This window comes from Talpa europaea (assembly GCF_964194135.1).
Source record: "Talpa europaea genome assembly, chromosome: 3".
NCBI lineage: Eukaryota > Metazoa > Chordata > Mammalia > Eulipotyphla > Talpidae > Talpa > Talpa europaea.
In genome coordinates this window covers 70,252,619-70,269,431 of record NC_140069.1, presented here as the reverse complement: position 1 = coordinate 70,269,431, position 16,813 = coordinate 70,252,619, and the positions used below count along the sequence as shown (strand labels likewise).

The following is a 16,813-nucleotide window of genomic DNA, read 5'->3' as shown; positions in this document are numbered from 1 at the left end:
CTATAACTTAAAAAATGTGGACTTGACTTTTTACTCTAATACCATTTACATATAGCTTCCAGCAGTATATCTAAATAATAAGTAACAAAAGTAGAGTGAGTGAGGTTGATTGATACTCAGAAGACCAGGGGAATCTGAGTGAGGTGACAGCTCACGGTTGGCCTATTTGGCCTGTCTGCCAGCATTTCACTAAGTAGCAGTAGCCTCTGTATCAGAATCACCTGAGATTCAAGAAGGAGTTGAAGGAGGTACAGAGGTACCAGACCATGGGTTATATGTGATTTGAAGAGGAAAATCTTTCATCAGTGGAGAAGTGGCAGTAGAAGTAGGGAGCTACATGCAAAGAGCCTTTCTGTCAATTACATGAGTCAGAGAACCTAAAGAAATACTCTTTTGGGTAGAGCTTCTCTACCCGTGTCCCATTTCAGGGAGTGTCTCATCCCACCTAACATGTCTCAGCTTCTTAGGTGATCTGGGTTAATAATCACATAAGATCCTTGTTTGCCTAGACCCTGAATAGTCCTGCCAGTATGTCTTTGATTTGCTATTCTCTGCTAGATTTCTGGACTGTTTTTAACTCCATCTTGGTCCTATATGTTTCAGCCTGAGAGGAAGTTTGGTGTGGTGGTGGTTGGCGTTGGCAGAGCTGGCTCTGTGCGGATGAGAGACTTGCGGAATCCACATGCTTCCTCGGCGTTCCTGAACCTGATTGGCTTTGTGTCCAGGTGACTTGGACTTGCTTTGTGCCTCATAATTTGTGGGAAGCACAATGATATGGATTATGCTGTGGGACATGGAGATTCTTCAGACCCAGGAGTCAGCCAACCCTGTGTTCCTGAACTCTCAGATCTGTGCTCAGAATCATATCCACAAAATCTCAAGTTCAATGGTTCTTGAAACTAAAGAGTGCTGACCTGCACTTGGGAATTGCAACAAGTCAACCTAGGGGTGCATTAACCACATGGTGGATTGACCTGAAAGATTTCAGGTGTGCCACTTAGTTGCTACATCAGTTATAACAGCTATCCATGTGGTAGCCCTGGGCTTTACAAACCTTACCAACTATTTGACATGGATACTATTATCAACATTGAATTACATGTGTAGAAGCTGAACCACAGAGAAGTTGAGTAATTTGTCTGTAGTAACGCTTTTGAAAAAATCTAAGAACTGTGTTTGAATGTAGTACGTTTGATTTCACTGCCCATCATTTAAACACCATGTGTACTTTTCCATGGTGCAATTTTTTTTCCATGGTGTACTTTTTTTTCCATGGTGTACTTTTTCCATGGGGCACTAAGGAGATCCAGAATTGTTGGGAATCCATGGTGCACTTTTTTTTCCATGGTGTACTTTTTTTTCCATGGTGTACTTTTCCATGGGGCACTAAGGAGATCCAGAATTGTTGGGAATCCTCCCTGGTCACACAAAATGATTAGTAGTCAATGCTGTACCTCTTGTTGTACCGCTACTTGAAACTGGGATCAAGCATGACACTTGGGGCCAGGCTGAAGCCAGACCTCTTCTTTTTCCTGAAGCCCCAGTCCTCTGCCAGCTGACTGCCATGACAGTAGGAACTCCTAAACTACCTAGGTCATGTGGGAAAATAGCTAGTTCATACCCCCTGCTTTCTGTACCCTGTCATTATACATACTGTTCCCCTTCTCAATTCTCAAATTAAACAACTTATCTACTAATCCTTACTCTCTCCCCAGGAAATCTTTTCTGAAACCCTAAACTAGATGTTCCTTGTCTTCTCTGAATCTCCCGCCTGTCTTATATTGTTATCATATATGTGTTTGTGTGTCTTTCTTCCTCTATTATAACGTGAACTCATTGGAAGTTGAGGACTTTTAATTTATTCTCTGTGATCGTCCCTATAGTGCCTAGCCCACAATAGCCAAACACCAATGATCAAATCAAGCAGTGTAGACTAGGGCCCCATAGGAAGAAACCTACCATAATATCTTTTAGTGGCCAGACTTCCCCAAATGCCCTTAACCTGCTAAGCTCAGATGGTACTCTGAGTTGACTGAGAGTTCCTGCTGGCTGCCCCAGATTCCAGTGTGAATGCCTGCTGCTTCACTGCTCCTGCCTCTTCACCAGGGCAATATGCAGCTGGCCAGGACTTCAGCTCTTCTAAAGCAGAATATCCTTGTCACTCTCTCAGAATCTAATGTTAAAAGGTTTCTGTCCTGCCTCTGCTAATGTTTAGTCATGGCAGTCACTGCCTTTTGGGCTTTATTTCCTTTGCTGTAAGGAGACAGTACACCTGGCTTCCACTTGACTGTCCACATGGCTGTGATATATATGAAAGAGCTTAAGGCCTCAAAGTCAGTGTGTTGAATTTGGAATAGGTTTAATAGTCACAGCATTTGACCCAAGTGCATGGAGCTGGCAATGACAATAGAGATCACTTAGCATGAGAAAAAGTTCTTTTTTCATTTTATTTTAAAGTTCTTTTTATTTTAAAGATGAATTCAGAGACTCCCATAACATACAGGTTGTTAATTATGGCCTGAGCAACAGTTCATCAGTCTTCAAACCTAATTTTTCTCATTCCATGGGAAAATGCAGCAGAAGTTGGAGGGAGGAAATTTATTTCATTTCCAAAAGCTACTCATCAAGACATTGTTAAGGGGGTTTTTTTTCATTTATTTGATATTCTGCTTACTTTTGAATTCCATTTCTTTGTTATTTTCAAATAGACGAGAACTCACAAGAATTGATGAAGTTCAGCAGATTTCTTTGGAAGATGCTCTTTCTAACCAAGAGGTTGAGGTTGCTTATATCTGTAGTGAAAGCTCCAGCCATGAGAACTACATCAGGTGGGTAACTTCACTTTGCACAATAGTGCAGGACTGTAAAAAATACATGTACACTAACACATTGGTGAAGGAGTCTCAATAACTAAGGGGAAAAATAATGTAGATTCATGACTTTTAATAATGTCAGTATGTTAAAACCGCTCACTATTGATCATAAATATATAAGAAAGTAGGATTATTTTGCACTATAAAACATTAAGATTTAAAGTGTTTTATTTCTTTTTAAAAAAGATTTATTTTTATTAGATTTAAATCTTTTTTTAAAGATGTATTAGCACTGGGGTGTAGGCCAGAGATGTGGAGGGTGAGAGACTCACCAGAGACAGAGTGGGGAACAGAACAAGTGGATTGATTGAAATACACTGCTGAGAGGAGCAGCGGGCGAGACAGAAGAGGTCTGCTATGCCATGTGGGTTAGCTCCCTGGCAGAGGATTGCATTCATGCCACAGTGGCTGGCAATAACTTGATAGCACTGAGACACTAACCCGTGTCCCACCAGGGAGACGCCAAGTGTTTTATTTCTTTGTAGAAAAATTTTATTGAGAGTAGTTTAAAAAATGCTCATCTTTTTCTTATCATTTAACCTAAAATATAGAACCCAGAGTATTTTCTGAACTTGACAAATTTTCATAGTCCTTTCTAAATTTTAGCCTTTAAAAGTCTTGCAATGTCATGAATATTTCTGAGAGTGCTTTTAATATGAAGTATTTTTGCAATGAGATAAGTAAGGAACTAGTGGTGGCATCAAAGAGGGAAATGACATCATAGAGCAAGGGAAGTGACCCTCTGCCCCACCTTTGAATGTGAAACCCAGAGCTCTCAAGCATTTGGTGAGACTAATCTAGAAGGAGGAGCCCCAGGCAGTGAACAAAGGCAGTGCCATCAGCCTCCCTGAATCTCAGCTTCCCTTCAAAGTTCTTTATGTTGAACCATAGTTGACACTGCCATGCTGTTCTCTAGGAGAAAACGGCTCTCTGTCACTCCAACTCAGGTGTGGACAGAAACAGATTTCCTTGATTCCTCTTAACCCTCTTTGGTACTAGAGTGTATTTTCTTTAAAAAAAAAACAAACAAACAAGAAAACAAGTACCCATGTAATTCCCATGCATATACAAGTATTCGTGCTCCTATGTATCTAGAGAATCAAATCAAATCAAACTTCTGACTCATTTCTAGGTCCTTCATAGTCAGACTCCTGTCTACTTTTGTGACTTCTTTCTTCTCTACTTCCTATAGCTTACTCCCTTACTGTGCTGAAATTTGCACCATATCTAAAGGGACAAAGCTCCAGAAAGTGCATAGCTCCTACATGTACTGCTCAAAGTGAGACACCCTCATCCTATTGCACCTGGAAAATGCCTACTCCTACTTCAAACACAGTTCAGATGTACTGATAGTGAAATCTTTTCAGGCTGCCTCAGGTAGAGCTAGCTGCCATAAGATTTGTAACCTTTGTAACTATCTTGTGATAACAGGTAATTTACCTGTTAATGTGTCTTTATTTCTCTTAAACAGAAACTAGTTAACTAGTTGAATATGTGAAATATGAAAGTTCAAATTAACATATTAATGAAAAGTTATTCTTTCCATTTGCACAAAATAATAATTCGAAGTACAATTCTTCCTCCTTATCCTCTGACCATATCACCTGCATTCCTTCAGATACATTTACACTCAAGATTTTTGTGCATTTATAATGTCATGCAGGGCAGTTTAGTGAAGCCTATTTGAAGTGTATTTTTTGTGTATTTATCTCTTCTTTTCAAAGGCAGTTCCTTAATGCTGGCAAGCATGTCCTTGTGGAATACCCTATGACATTGTCTCGGGCGGCAGCTCAGGACCTGTGGGAGCTGGCTGAGCAGAAAGGTGACATATGTTCTGTCTCTCTAGAGCACGGACCCTTCTATTAAGAGTTTCTGCCTCTAAGATTACTGAAGTACCATCTTTTTTGCCTTTAAAATGTAACCCCATATCAGATATATTACTAGGTGGACACCTATTCTCCTCTCCACCCCCCTTATTAAGGACACACCTGAGAGGTGTGTGGAGGGTCAACAGGTGAAGGGATTGGTGAGAATTTGCAAACTATTGTTTGAGACTTACCAGCTTCTCTTATCCTAGTGAAAAATAAGTATATACATTAGTTTCTACTTGTGCTAGTGTCATGATAATGTTTTGATTTTATTTGTTCAGTGATTCTATTACTAATGAAAAGGCACTCACATAAGAGTAATTGATTTTCTTATATTCATATTTTGTATTTTGTGTTGTTCCTTAAGGGGAGCATCAATTTATTAAATATTTACTACATGCCAGGAACTTGGGAATTCTGCTAAGTACTTCATATGTTATGTTAATTCTATAGAAATCCTTGGAGGTAGTAGGTATTTTCTATAGCGAATAGAAATCTTGGCTCAGAGGAGTTATATAATATATGCCATGCCACAAAGCTCGTAATATGACTATTAAATGGAGATTTGAATTCAATCCTTTCAGATTCTGAATCCACCACATTTATTCCTTTAAACTGTACTGCCCTCCAGAGATTTTTATGTTTTTACAGTAACTCAACAAGTCCCACAGTCACAGAGCAGGCAACAAGAATTAACTAGAGACATAGAGATCAATTAACTTTAGCGATAAAAGGAGCTAGTAATTGAGATTTAAATTATAAACTCTTTTTGTTTCAGCATTTGCTATTGAAAACCTTTAATATATGAATGTATGATATATGGTGAATAACTGTAATGAAAATCACCCAGAAAATCTATGTAATCTCAAAACTCCTGATTACTTTATCAAAACTCCTGATTATTTTTTTCTGTCACTGGGCTGTGATTCTAGAGGACAGAGCTCATTTTAACCCCTCTGTAACCCCAGCAGCTAAACATTGCCTAGAACTTAATATGTCTTCAGTAGATGTTGTAAAGTAAACAAATGGATGAATAACTATTGTGAAGTGAGCAAGAGGATTGGGAAGATTTGAGGCCATCAGTTTTCTATATTATTTCTCATGGCACAGGTATACATGAGCAAAGTACAAGATGCCAAAGAATGCCACACAGATTTCTTGCCTATTGCAAGGAAAAAAAAAAAATGTCTGTTTACAATGAAGAGCTCTGCTGTTATCATCCTAACCAAATGACTGCTGATATGGGTCAATCTGACAAGATTGGGCCTGTTCAGAGTGGTATGGCCATAGAAAATATATGGGTCAGTCTGATATCATGAGCTTTCTGGTATACTTCAACTGTATAACTGAGACTTAAACCAAACTTTCAGTTTATAGAAATAGATAAGGAAACAAATTTAATTGCACCATAAAAAGATAACAGAGTAAGTTTCTTAAAAAGATATAGTTACTCCCTTCTGAAAAGTACAATATGGAAAGGAGGGGGAAGAGTAACTTTATTCTGGAGAAATCAGACAAGCACTACCTCAGCCTATGGTCAAGGTCAACATCAATAATGATAAGTCACCATTTAATGGCATGTATCCTTGATATGACGTGTTGAAAATGACCCATTTCCTCTCTGGTTTTCCTCCTCAAAATATATAGCCCTAGTCTAATCATGAGAAAATCAGCAAAAATACATTAGTTGAGAGGGACTCTACAAAATAACTGACTAATATTCTTCAGAACTGTCAGGATCATTAAAAATAAAATAAAAATAAAAATAAAAATAAAAATAAAAATAAAAATAAAGTTTGAGAAACTTTATAACCCACGATGAGCCTAAGGTGACTTGATGACTAAATGTAATGTGTTATACTAAAACAAACAAAAAAATTAGGTAAAAACTAAAGAAATCAGAATAAAATAGGAACTTTAGTTAATTTTTTTTAAAAATGAGAAACAAAGTACAAAGAATCAGTGTTATATTGGAGATTTGTTATTAGCTCCTTAAGAAGCAGAATTTGGTTATGTAAAGATTAGGAATAACTTTTTGTCCCGACCCGCGGGATTCGTAGGCACGAAAAGAGAAGGGCTGAGGATTGCAATGAGGGGCTTGAGACAACTTGACGTTATGTTTACTTCTTTATTTTTCCTTTTCCTTTCTTTTACTTTTCCCTGTCTTTCTACCTTCCCTGACCTTCTCTCTGCTCCTCTCGCAATAACCTCTCTCGCAATAACCTCCTCGCAATGACCTCCTGACCTTCTCGTGTTCTCCTCTTATATCCTGGTAGCTCCTCCCATCGCACCTCCCAGTCTCATTTGATTAATAGGAAACACCTGTGGTTTCTCAGCAGGCAAACGGTAAAGCGAAAACTAATTAATAGCACGTGTGTTGCGCAACACGGCGCATGCTCCAGGCGGCTCCGGACAACTTTAAAAAAAAATAAAGTTCTTAACAATGAAAGTGACCTTTGTTCTCTAGGTAAATATTCATAACTCATGCTAGAACATTCATTAAGCACTTGTACATAATTATCATTATATAAGAGATATGGAGCTTGATAATAGTGATAACACAACAATGCACCTAATCCTTGGGGAACTCACATTGCTAAATGTTCATAATTAGCAGTGTTAATTTACGTGCTACAAAGGATTTGAAAAGGCAACTGTAACATTGTAGTCCAGGAAGTAAGAAACTTACTAAACTCGGAATACCAAAAGTTACATCATTTCAGTTGGCATATATACACAAAATGTGTGGGTGATATTTGCAGTATGATTGAATAGGAAGCCTAGGACATTATTCCCCCAAGTAGACACTTACTCAACACACATATATATACCAAATAGCCTTTGTGAGAACTTCAGAAACAAATTAAGTGGCTGCAGTACCCCAGGCAAGCACAAAGTCAAGAAGATCTACATTGAAACAGGTAAGAAAGTTTATTACATTAGCTCTTAATAGCCCTTACCCCTTCCTTGTACAACATTGGTATGAGCAGAAACCTTTAGGGACTTGTGAGACACCATCAACCAGATCAATATATGCATTATTGCAAGTTCTAGAAAGAGAGAGAAAGGAAAAGAGAAGTTATTTGAAGAAAACTGTCTGAAAACTTCCCATATTTGAGGAAGGTATTGGGGTACAAATTCAAGACACTATATGAGGTCCAACTAAATATAAGTCCAGAGACCCTCACCAGGATACATTATAATTCTTCTGTCAAAACTCACAGGCAAAGGCATAATCTTCAAAAAATCAAAGGAAAGTGACTCATAGTATACAAAGGAGCTTTTACATGATTCTCAGCAGAATTCTCAGTTGAAACTTTGTAGTCCAAAAAGTAGATGGGTGTATCAAAATGTTGAAAGGAAAAATAATATCCTGCCAACTAAGAATACTACTTTCAGCAAAACTGTGTATCAAAAATGAAGGTGAAATTAAGACTATTCCCATACAGGGTCCTCCCTGGTGGTGCAAGGAGTTAAGACACAACCTTTGAAGCTACCCACAGCCATGCAACATAAGCTACCCACATGGCAGGGCAGACCTCTCCTGTCTCACCTGCTGCTCCCCCCAGCAGTGTATTTCAGTCAGTCTGCCTGTTCTGTTCCCCACTCTGTTTCTGGTGAATCCTCTTACTCCCCACACCTCTGGCCTGTACCCCAGTTCTTGTATGCATAAATAAATAAATCTTTAAGAAAAAAAGACTATTCCCAGACAAGTGAAAGTTGAAGGAGCTAATTTGCCATTACACATACAGGAAATTCTAAAGGAAGCCCTTCAAACTGAAACAAAAGTGTGCTAGACAGCAATACAAAAGCATTTTAAAATGAAAAGGAAAATATAAAGACAAAGAATACTGTAGTAGTTATATTGGTGCATAAGTCATTTTTTATTTTTATTTTTTCTGAGCATTTTTATTTTATATATTTTTTACATCATTTTTCATTTTTGCACAATGTATGCATTTTCATATTGGTCATAGTCCCCATACAATTCCTACCCCTCTTATTTTGAGCCTACTCCCCCCCCCCATAGTGTGTCTCTGGTTTGTAGTTGGTTGTTGATTTTGATTTTTACTTTATTATAATTAGTCTTTTTCCTGGATCCTTATTTAGGTTTGCTAAATTCTTGCTATGAGTGAGACCATCTGATATTTTTCTTTTCCTTTCTGGCTTATTTTGCCGAGCATGATCCCTCCCAGCTCCATCCATGTTGCTGCAAATTGCATGAGTTTATCTTTTTTGATTGCTGAGCAATATTCCGTTGTATATATATATCACATCTTCTTGATCCAGTCATCTATTTTTGGGCATTTGGGTTGTTTCCACTGTTAAAAGAAATAGGAGAAGACACAAAGAAATGGAAAGACATCCCCTGCTCATGGATTGGAAGAATTAACATGATCAAAATGGCCATCGTACCAAAAGCAATTTACAGATTCAATGCTATTCCAATAAAAATTTCAATGACATGTTTCAAAGAAATAGAACAAATATTGATGAAATTCAAATGAAACCACCAAAAACCCTGAATAGCCAAAGCTCTTCTGAAAAAAAAAAAAAAAAGGGAATGGAGGTATCACACGCCCAGACTTCAGATTATACTACAAAGCCATAATAATCAAAACTGCATGGTATTGGAACAAGAACAGATGCATGGAACAATGAAACCAAATAGAAAATCCATAAATAAACCCACAGATTTACGGTCAACTAATCTTTGACAAGGGAGCATAAGTCATTTTAAATTCAGGTATAAAATTGAAAATATGTAGCACAAAATAACTACAAATGTATCTTAATGGTTTGTAATGCAAAAATATCATTTTTGACATGAGAAACAAGTTGAGAGGTTGGAAATATTAAGGAATAGAACATTTATATGCAATTGAAGTTTAATTGTTTAAATTAGGTTATTTTGACTTTAAGATGTTTTATATAGGGCCTACCTGGTGGCGCAGCAGTTGAGCGCTGGGTTGCGAAGCTGCCCGCAGCCTCTGCAGCACTGGTTTGATCCCCAGCTGCTCCCCTGCCACGGGAGGAGGGTCCCACATGGCACGCAGACCTCTCCTGCTGCCCGCTGCTCCCCTCAGCAGTGTACTTCGGTCCTTCTGCCTGCTCTGCTCCTAGCTCTGGCTCTGGTGAATTCTCTCACCCTCCCCCCGCTTCTGACTGTATGTATCCAGTGCTTGTATAAATAAATAAATAAATCTTAAAAAAAAAGATGTTTTATATAATAATGACATAAAAAATACCCCTAGACTACACAAAAGGAAATGAGAAAGGAATCAAAACATGTCACCACAAAAAATCAAAATAACATAGCTATGTTAAGTAGGAAAACAGACCTGTAACTAGTGAGGAGATTGAGTAATCAAAACCTCACAACTAGAAAATCCCAGAACTGCATAGCTTCACTGAAGAATTCTGCCAAATAATTATGCAAGAACTAACACCAATACTCCTCAAAAATTTCCCCCCCAAAATCAAAGAGACTTTTATGAGTCCAACATTATTCTAATACCAAAGCTGGATAAAGATATCACAAGAAAACTATAGATCTGCATTCAGATGAATATAGATAGGTGCAGATGCTCTCAGCAAAACACCAACAACCCAAATTCAACTGCATATTTAAAGGATTATTGATTATGATCAAGTGGAATTTATTCCTGGAATGCAAGAATGGGTCAAAATATGAAAATCAATCAATGTAATACACCACATTAATGGGATGAAGGACAAAATCCATAAAATCATATCATATGTTGATGTAGAAAAAACATTTGACAAATTTCAGCATCCTTTCATGACAAAAGAAAAACACAACAAATTATAGAATAATAGAAGGAAACTCCTTAGTAATAAAAAGGACCATATATGAAAGACCCACAGCTAACATCATACTCAGTGGGGTAATACTGAGGCTTTTCCCATAAAATCAGAAGACAAGAATGCCTACTCTTACTCCTCCTATTGATAATATTACTATAAGTTAGTCAGAGCAATTAGCCAAGTAAAAGACACAAAGACACCTAACTTAGAAAGGAAGAAAGGAAATCATCTCTGCAAATGACATGAAGAATTCTAACAATGCTCCTACATGTAGATGACCCTAAGGATTCCACCATAAGCTGTTAGAACTAATAAGTTCAGTAAAGTAATAGGATGCAAAGTCACATATGGAAATATAACAGCAAATTTTCTGAAAGGAAATTAAGAAAGAAATACACCATTTACAGTAGCATCAAAAACATTGAAATACCTGGAAATAAACTTAACCAAGGAGGCAAAAGACACAGAAAACTGCAAAACATGGGCAAAAGATTACTAAGGAACACATAAGTAAATGGTATGACATCTAGTATTCATGGACTGAAAGACTTATATGTCCACACCACCCAAAGTAATATACAGATTCATGATAATCTAGCAAAATTCAATGGTATATTTTTTTGACAGAAATAGAAGCAGTCGGCCAAAATAATTTATGGAGTCATCAAAATGATTATATTGTTTTGGCCAGATACTCAAAACAGTGTCAAATGGCAACAAAGAAATAGTTTTATTCCTGCTTTAAAACATATTGCAGGGCCTCCCCAGTGGCGCAGTGGTTGAGCACTGGGTTGTGAAGTTGCCCGCAGCCTCTGCAGCGCCAATCCCCGGCTTGACACTGGAGGAGGGTCCCACATGGTGCGCAGACCTCTCCTGCCGCCTGCTCCCCTTAGCAGTGTACTTCGGTCCTTCTGCCTGCTCTGTTCCCTGCTCTGGCTCTGGTGAATTCTCTCACCCTCCTGTGCTTCTGACTGTACCCAATGCTTGTATAAATAAATGAATAAATCAATAAATCTTTTTAAAAAAATAGAAATTTGGAGAAGGGTAGATCAACATGGTGGTGCGGAAATGCTGCGAGTAAGATCTCCCATTAAGAAAAAGTTAATAGGGAGGAAAAGCGGCAGGTCCCAGTGAGAACTGGGACATGGAAGATAAACGGACGGCTCCAGCAAACTACCCGAAGAAGAAATTTGCCATAAAAGAGGACTAGAAGGGAGGAAAGCTCAGAACCCTGCTACCCTCCCCCACCCACAAAGTCGGCACTCTCCGACCAACAGAAAGGAGGAAAAAAAAAAAAAAAACAACCAACATGAAAAAACTACGCATCAAGCGGGACTGTGAGTAGAAAGGAACTATTTCAGCCACCACACCCCGAGAACTGGAACTGTGGAGAACCCTGCAGGATTCATCGCAGAGGTGAGGGAACGGCTCCAGGCGCCATTAGAGAAAAACAAAGATTCCTGGAGACCTACAAACAGCCCCAGGCCAGCCGGTAGCTCTTGCGGGAAAGCAGCATGCTTGGGATCGCAGCTGCCCAGGTTCCCATGCCTGTGACTTAGGCTTGCGGGGAGATGCGCAGGAGCCCTCACTGAGGTGAAAGTCCCTTACTGAGTAATCAGAAACCAGGCACCTTGACACTGGAGCGAGGTGCAAAAGGCGCCATTTCTGTGGACACTGAACTGGGCTACAGCCCGTGTCCTGGACCTGAGGGCTTTGGAACTGAGACCCAGGGCACAAAATTCGGGGCATGGGTTCCCCACGACGGTGGGGCACAAGGCAGACATAGCACCCCAAAGCCATTGAGGCTTTCCCACCACTCCCACTCTGTTCCCTGTCCCATGGGGTGAAAAAAAAAAAGCTCCCCAAGGACACTAGGAGAGATCTCTAGCGCCACCTAGTGACCAGAAAAAAATCACAAAACACCCCATAGAATAGGTTCCTCTCTTCAGTAAAGACTGCTTACAACCACAAGAAGGCTCCCAGAGGAGCCAGTGGTGAGCTGGAAAGTTTGCCCATGCCAGGCCCCTTCTGACCAGTAGTCTGAGCCCAGCGGGGGAGTGGGCACCCACGGCAGGAGCAGACCAGGCACACAGAAGAGTGTGCCTCTCTCTGAATCGCCATTTTAGAATAGGGACCTTTCTTCAGTAGACTGCTTGAGAGAGGTGAGCTGGGAAGTTCACCCACGCCAGGCCCCTTCTGGCCTGCAGTCCGAGCCCAGAGCGGGAGCAGAAACCCACCGCCAGGGCAGACCAGGCACTTTGGGAGTGCGTCCCGCGTCACCGTTTTAAAACAGGGTCATTTCTTCAGTAAAGACTGCCGGAAACTGGCAGAAGGGTCCCGGAGGAGCCAGAGGTGAGCTGGGAAGTTTGCCCACGCCAGGCCCCTTCTGGCCTGCAATCCGAGCCCAGAGGGGGAGCAATAACCCACCACTGGGGCAGAACCAGGCATGCAGGGGAGTGTGTCCCCACATCGGCATTTTAGAACAGGGACCTTTCTACAGTAAAGACTGCTTGAAACCGACAGATGGCTCCTGGAGGAGCCACAGGGGAGCGGAGAGTTCACCCAAGATGCCGGCCAGTCGCAGCAACAGAGTGTCCCAATGCATACGGCACATTAGAAAATGTGAAAAGTAAATGAATACTTAATTTGAGTGTTTATATATAACAATGACAAATTTGTTTGCAAGATGAGAAAGTTTAGAATTCAAAAAGTGGCAAAAGAAAATGAGATATAATATGTATTAGAAAATCATGATTTGGTAATGACAAAAAAGTCCAGTAGACCTTTCTAAGGACATCTGAAAGCAGAGACCCAAAATGGTAGAAACAGTGGTTTTCTTGATTTTTAGACTTCATGGATCAGTAATAATTTTTTAAGAATTTGTCATCATTCACAAATATAAACAAAATTTTAAAACCAAAAAAAATGAAGGATGTAATAGCCAAAAAAGGTAGTTTGTTAAATAAATTAAATAAACAAATTATTTTATGGTGAAAAAAAAAAGAAAACAGACAGTAGGGACTAGAAGAACCACACGCAACCGAGCAACTCCTCAGGAAAAAAGCACACCACAAAAAGAATACCAGCCCCCAGATTTCAATGACAGTAACTTGGAAGAACTTCTGAGCTTTCCAGAAAGAGAATTTAAAATTGCCATGATTAAAAAACTGACAGAAGTCATATAGGAAAACAATGATAAGGAAAAAATAATCAACGACCAGAAGAATGAAACTGAGTCCCTAAAGAGGGAAGTAAAAGAAATGCAGGAGATCAAAGAATTAATGGAGGCACTACAGAACTCTGGGAAAAGCAATGAAAGCAGAATAGATGAAATAGAAGAATGAATAAGCACTCTTGAAGACACAGAAATAAAAGGAACCAAACAGAAAAGGAAAGAGAAGTACGAAGGAAAAAGACCAAAGAAAGACTTTCGGGACTATCTGACTCCATGAGGAAATGAAATATAAGAGTTACAGGAATCCCAGAAGGAGAGGAGAGAGATGTAGGAACAGAGAAAATATTTAAGGAGATAATTGAAGAGAACTTCCCAAACGTGAAGAAGGAGCTGAAAATTGATATACAAAAAGCAAGAAGAACACCAGACTTCCACAACGAAAGGAAAAATACAGCAAGACAGATAATAGTAAAGCTCCCAAGAATCCAGGACAAGGAAAAAATAATGAAGCTGACAAGAGGGAAGAAACAGATAAAATTCAAAGGAAAACCAATCAGGCTGACATCAGACTTCTCTGAAGAAACACTACGGGCAAGGAGAGAGTGGAGGGACGTAGTCAACAGACTCCAAGAAAACAGATGCCAACCAAGAATACTCTATCCTGCAAAGCTCTCCTTCCTCTATGAAGAATAAGGACCTTCCCAGACAAACAGAAACTCTGGAATTTCATTAAGAATAAACCCCCACTCCAAAAAATACTATAAGAAGTCCTAACGCCAGAACCTTAGAGGGATGAATAACAATGAAAGAAAGCCAAAAATTATTAAAAGAATAAATAAATAAAATCAAAGGGAAGACAAACACAATGGCTAATAAAGATGTTAACATATCAATATTAACTCTAAATGTAAATGGACTAAACTCTTCAATAAAAAGACACAGACTCGCAGGCTGGATTAAGAAACAAAACCTAACCTTTTGCTGTCTCCAGGAAACACATTTAGCTACAAAAGATAAAAATAGACTCAAAGTTAAAGGATGGAAAACAATCTCACAAGCAAATGGACCAAAAAAGAAAGCAGGAACAGCTATACTTATATAAGATAAAACAGATTTCTAACTTAAAAAGATAAAAAGAGACACCAACGGACACTACATTATGATCAAGGGGACAATACTTCAAGAAGAAATAACACTCATACATATATTCACCAAACGAAGGAGCACCAAAATATATCAGACAACTATTGTCATCTCTGAAAACAGACATCAGAGAAAACATATACATAGTGGGAGACTTCAACACACCACTATCAACAATGGATAGATCAACGAGACAAAAAATAAGTGAAGACACTAAAGCTCTAAATAAGGATCTAGAGTGCTTGGGTTTAACAGACATCTATAGAACACTAAACCCAAAAAAAAAAACGGAGTACACATTTTTCTCAAGTGCACACGGATCATTCTCCAGGATCGATCACATACTGGGACACAAGACAAACATCAACAGATACACCAAGATTGAAATCATACCAACCATCTTTTCTGACCATGAAGGCATCAAACTAGAAATAAACCATGAAAAGAAGGCAAGGAACTCTCCTACCTCATGGAGATGAAAACCACACTACTGGAAGACCACTGGACTAAAGGGGAGATCAAAGAAGAAATTAAAAAATTCTTTGAATTGAATGACAATGAGGACACCAATTTCCTAAATGTATGGGATGCAGCAAAAGCAGTAATAAGAGGAAAATATATAGCTATAAAGGCTCACATCAAGAAACAAGAAAGAACTCAAAGAAACAACCAAATCTCGAAGCTCAACGATCTAGAAAAAGAACAACAAAAGAAACCCTAAACCAGTAGAATAAAAAAAATACTAAAAACCAAAGCACAAAATAAATGAAATTGAAGCTAAAAAAAAAAACAATCCAAAAGATCAATGAAACCAAGAGCTGGTTCTTCGAAAAAATAAATAAAATAGACAACCCCCTAGCCAGGCTCACAAAGGAAAAAAGGGAGAAAGCACAAATAAACAGGATCATCAATGAAAGAGGAGAAATCACAACGGACACAGCAGAAATCAAAAGAATAATCAGTAAGTACTATGAACAGTTACATGGAAACAAGTTCAACAATCTAGAGGAGAAGGACAAATTCCTACAACTCTACAATCACCCAAAGCTAAATCAAGAAGAAATAGAACACCTAAACAGACCAATTACAAGCAGCAAAATTGAAATGGTAATCAAAAACCTCCCCAAAAACAAAAGCCCAGGACCTGATGGATTTACAAATGAATTGCGCCAAACATTCAGAGATGAATTAGTGCCTATCGTTCACAAACTCTTGCAAAAAATTGAGAAGGATATACAATACCAAACGTGTTCTATGAAGCCAACATTACACTAATACCAAAACCGAACAAGGACAACACAAAAAAGGGAAACTACAGACCAATCTCCCTAAAAAACACTGATGCAAAAATCCTCAATAAAATTTTAGCTACCAGAATCCAACAATGTATCCATAAGATAATTCACCACGACCAAGTAGGATTCATGCCAGTGACACATCCAAAAATCAATCAACGTTATCCAACACATCAACAAAAAGAAATATAAAAACCATATGATAATATCAATAGATGCTGAGAAAGCTTTTGACAAAGTGCAACACCCATTCATGATAAAAGCCCTTGAAAATCTTGGGATACAAGGAACATACCTCAACATCATAAAGGCCATATATGACAAGTCAACAGCCAGTATCATTCTCAATGGTGAAAAGCTGAAAGCATTTCCATTAAGATCTGGAACAAGAAAAGGATGTCCACTCTCACCACTGCTTTTCAATATAATACTGGAAGTCCTAGCCATTGCAGTAAGACAAGAGAAAGACATCCAAGGAATCCAAATAGGAAAAGAAGAAGTCAAACTCTCAGTATTTGCAGATGATATGATAATATACAGAGAGAACCCCAAAAACTCCACAGAAAAACTAATTCAACTCATCAATCAGTTCAGTAAAGTGGCAGGATACAAAATCAACATGCAAAAGTC

General features: G+C 38.7%; 1 protein-coding gene across 1 annotated transcript in view; it reads left to right on the top strand.

Moving 5' to 3' along the window:
• Positions 1-16,813, top strand: part of BLVRA (biliverdin reductase A) — a gene marked incomplete at its 5' end in the record, with an annotated part of 91,729 nt that overhangs the window by 51,400 nt on the left and 23,516 nt on the right. Inside the window, 3 exons of the mRNA XM_084230571.1 lie at positions 604-725; positions 2,709-2,832; positions 4,602-4,695. Coding sequence (XP_084086697.1) covers positions 604-725; positions 2,709-2,832; positions 4,602-4,695 — 340 coding nt within the window. The remainder of the gene's footprint in view (positions 1-603; positions 726-2,708; positions 2,833-4,601; positions 4,696-16,813) is intronic.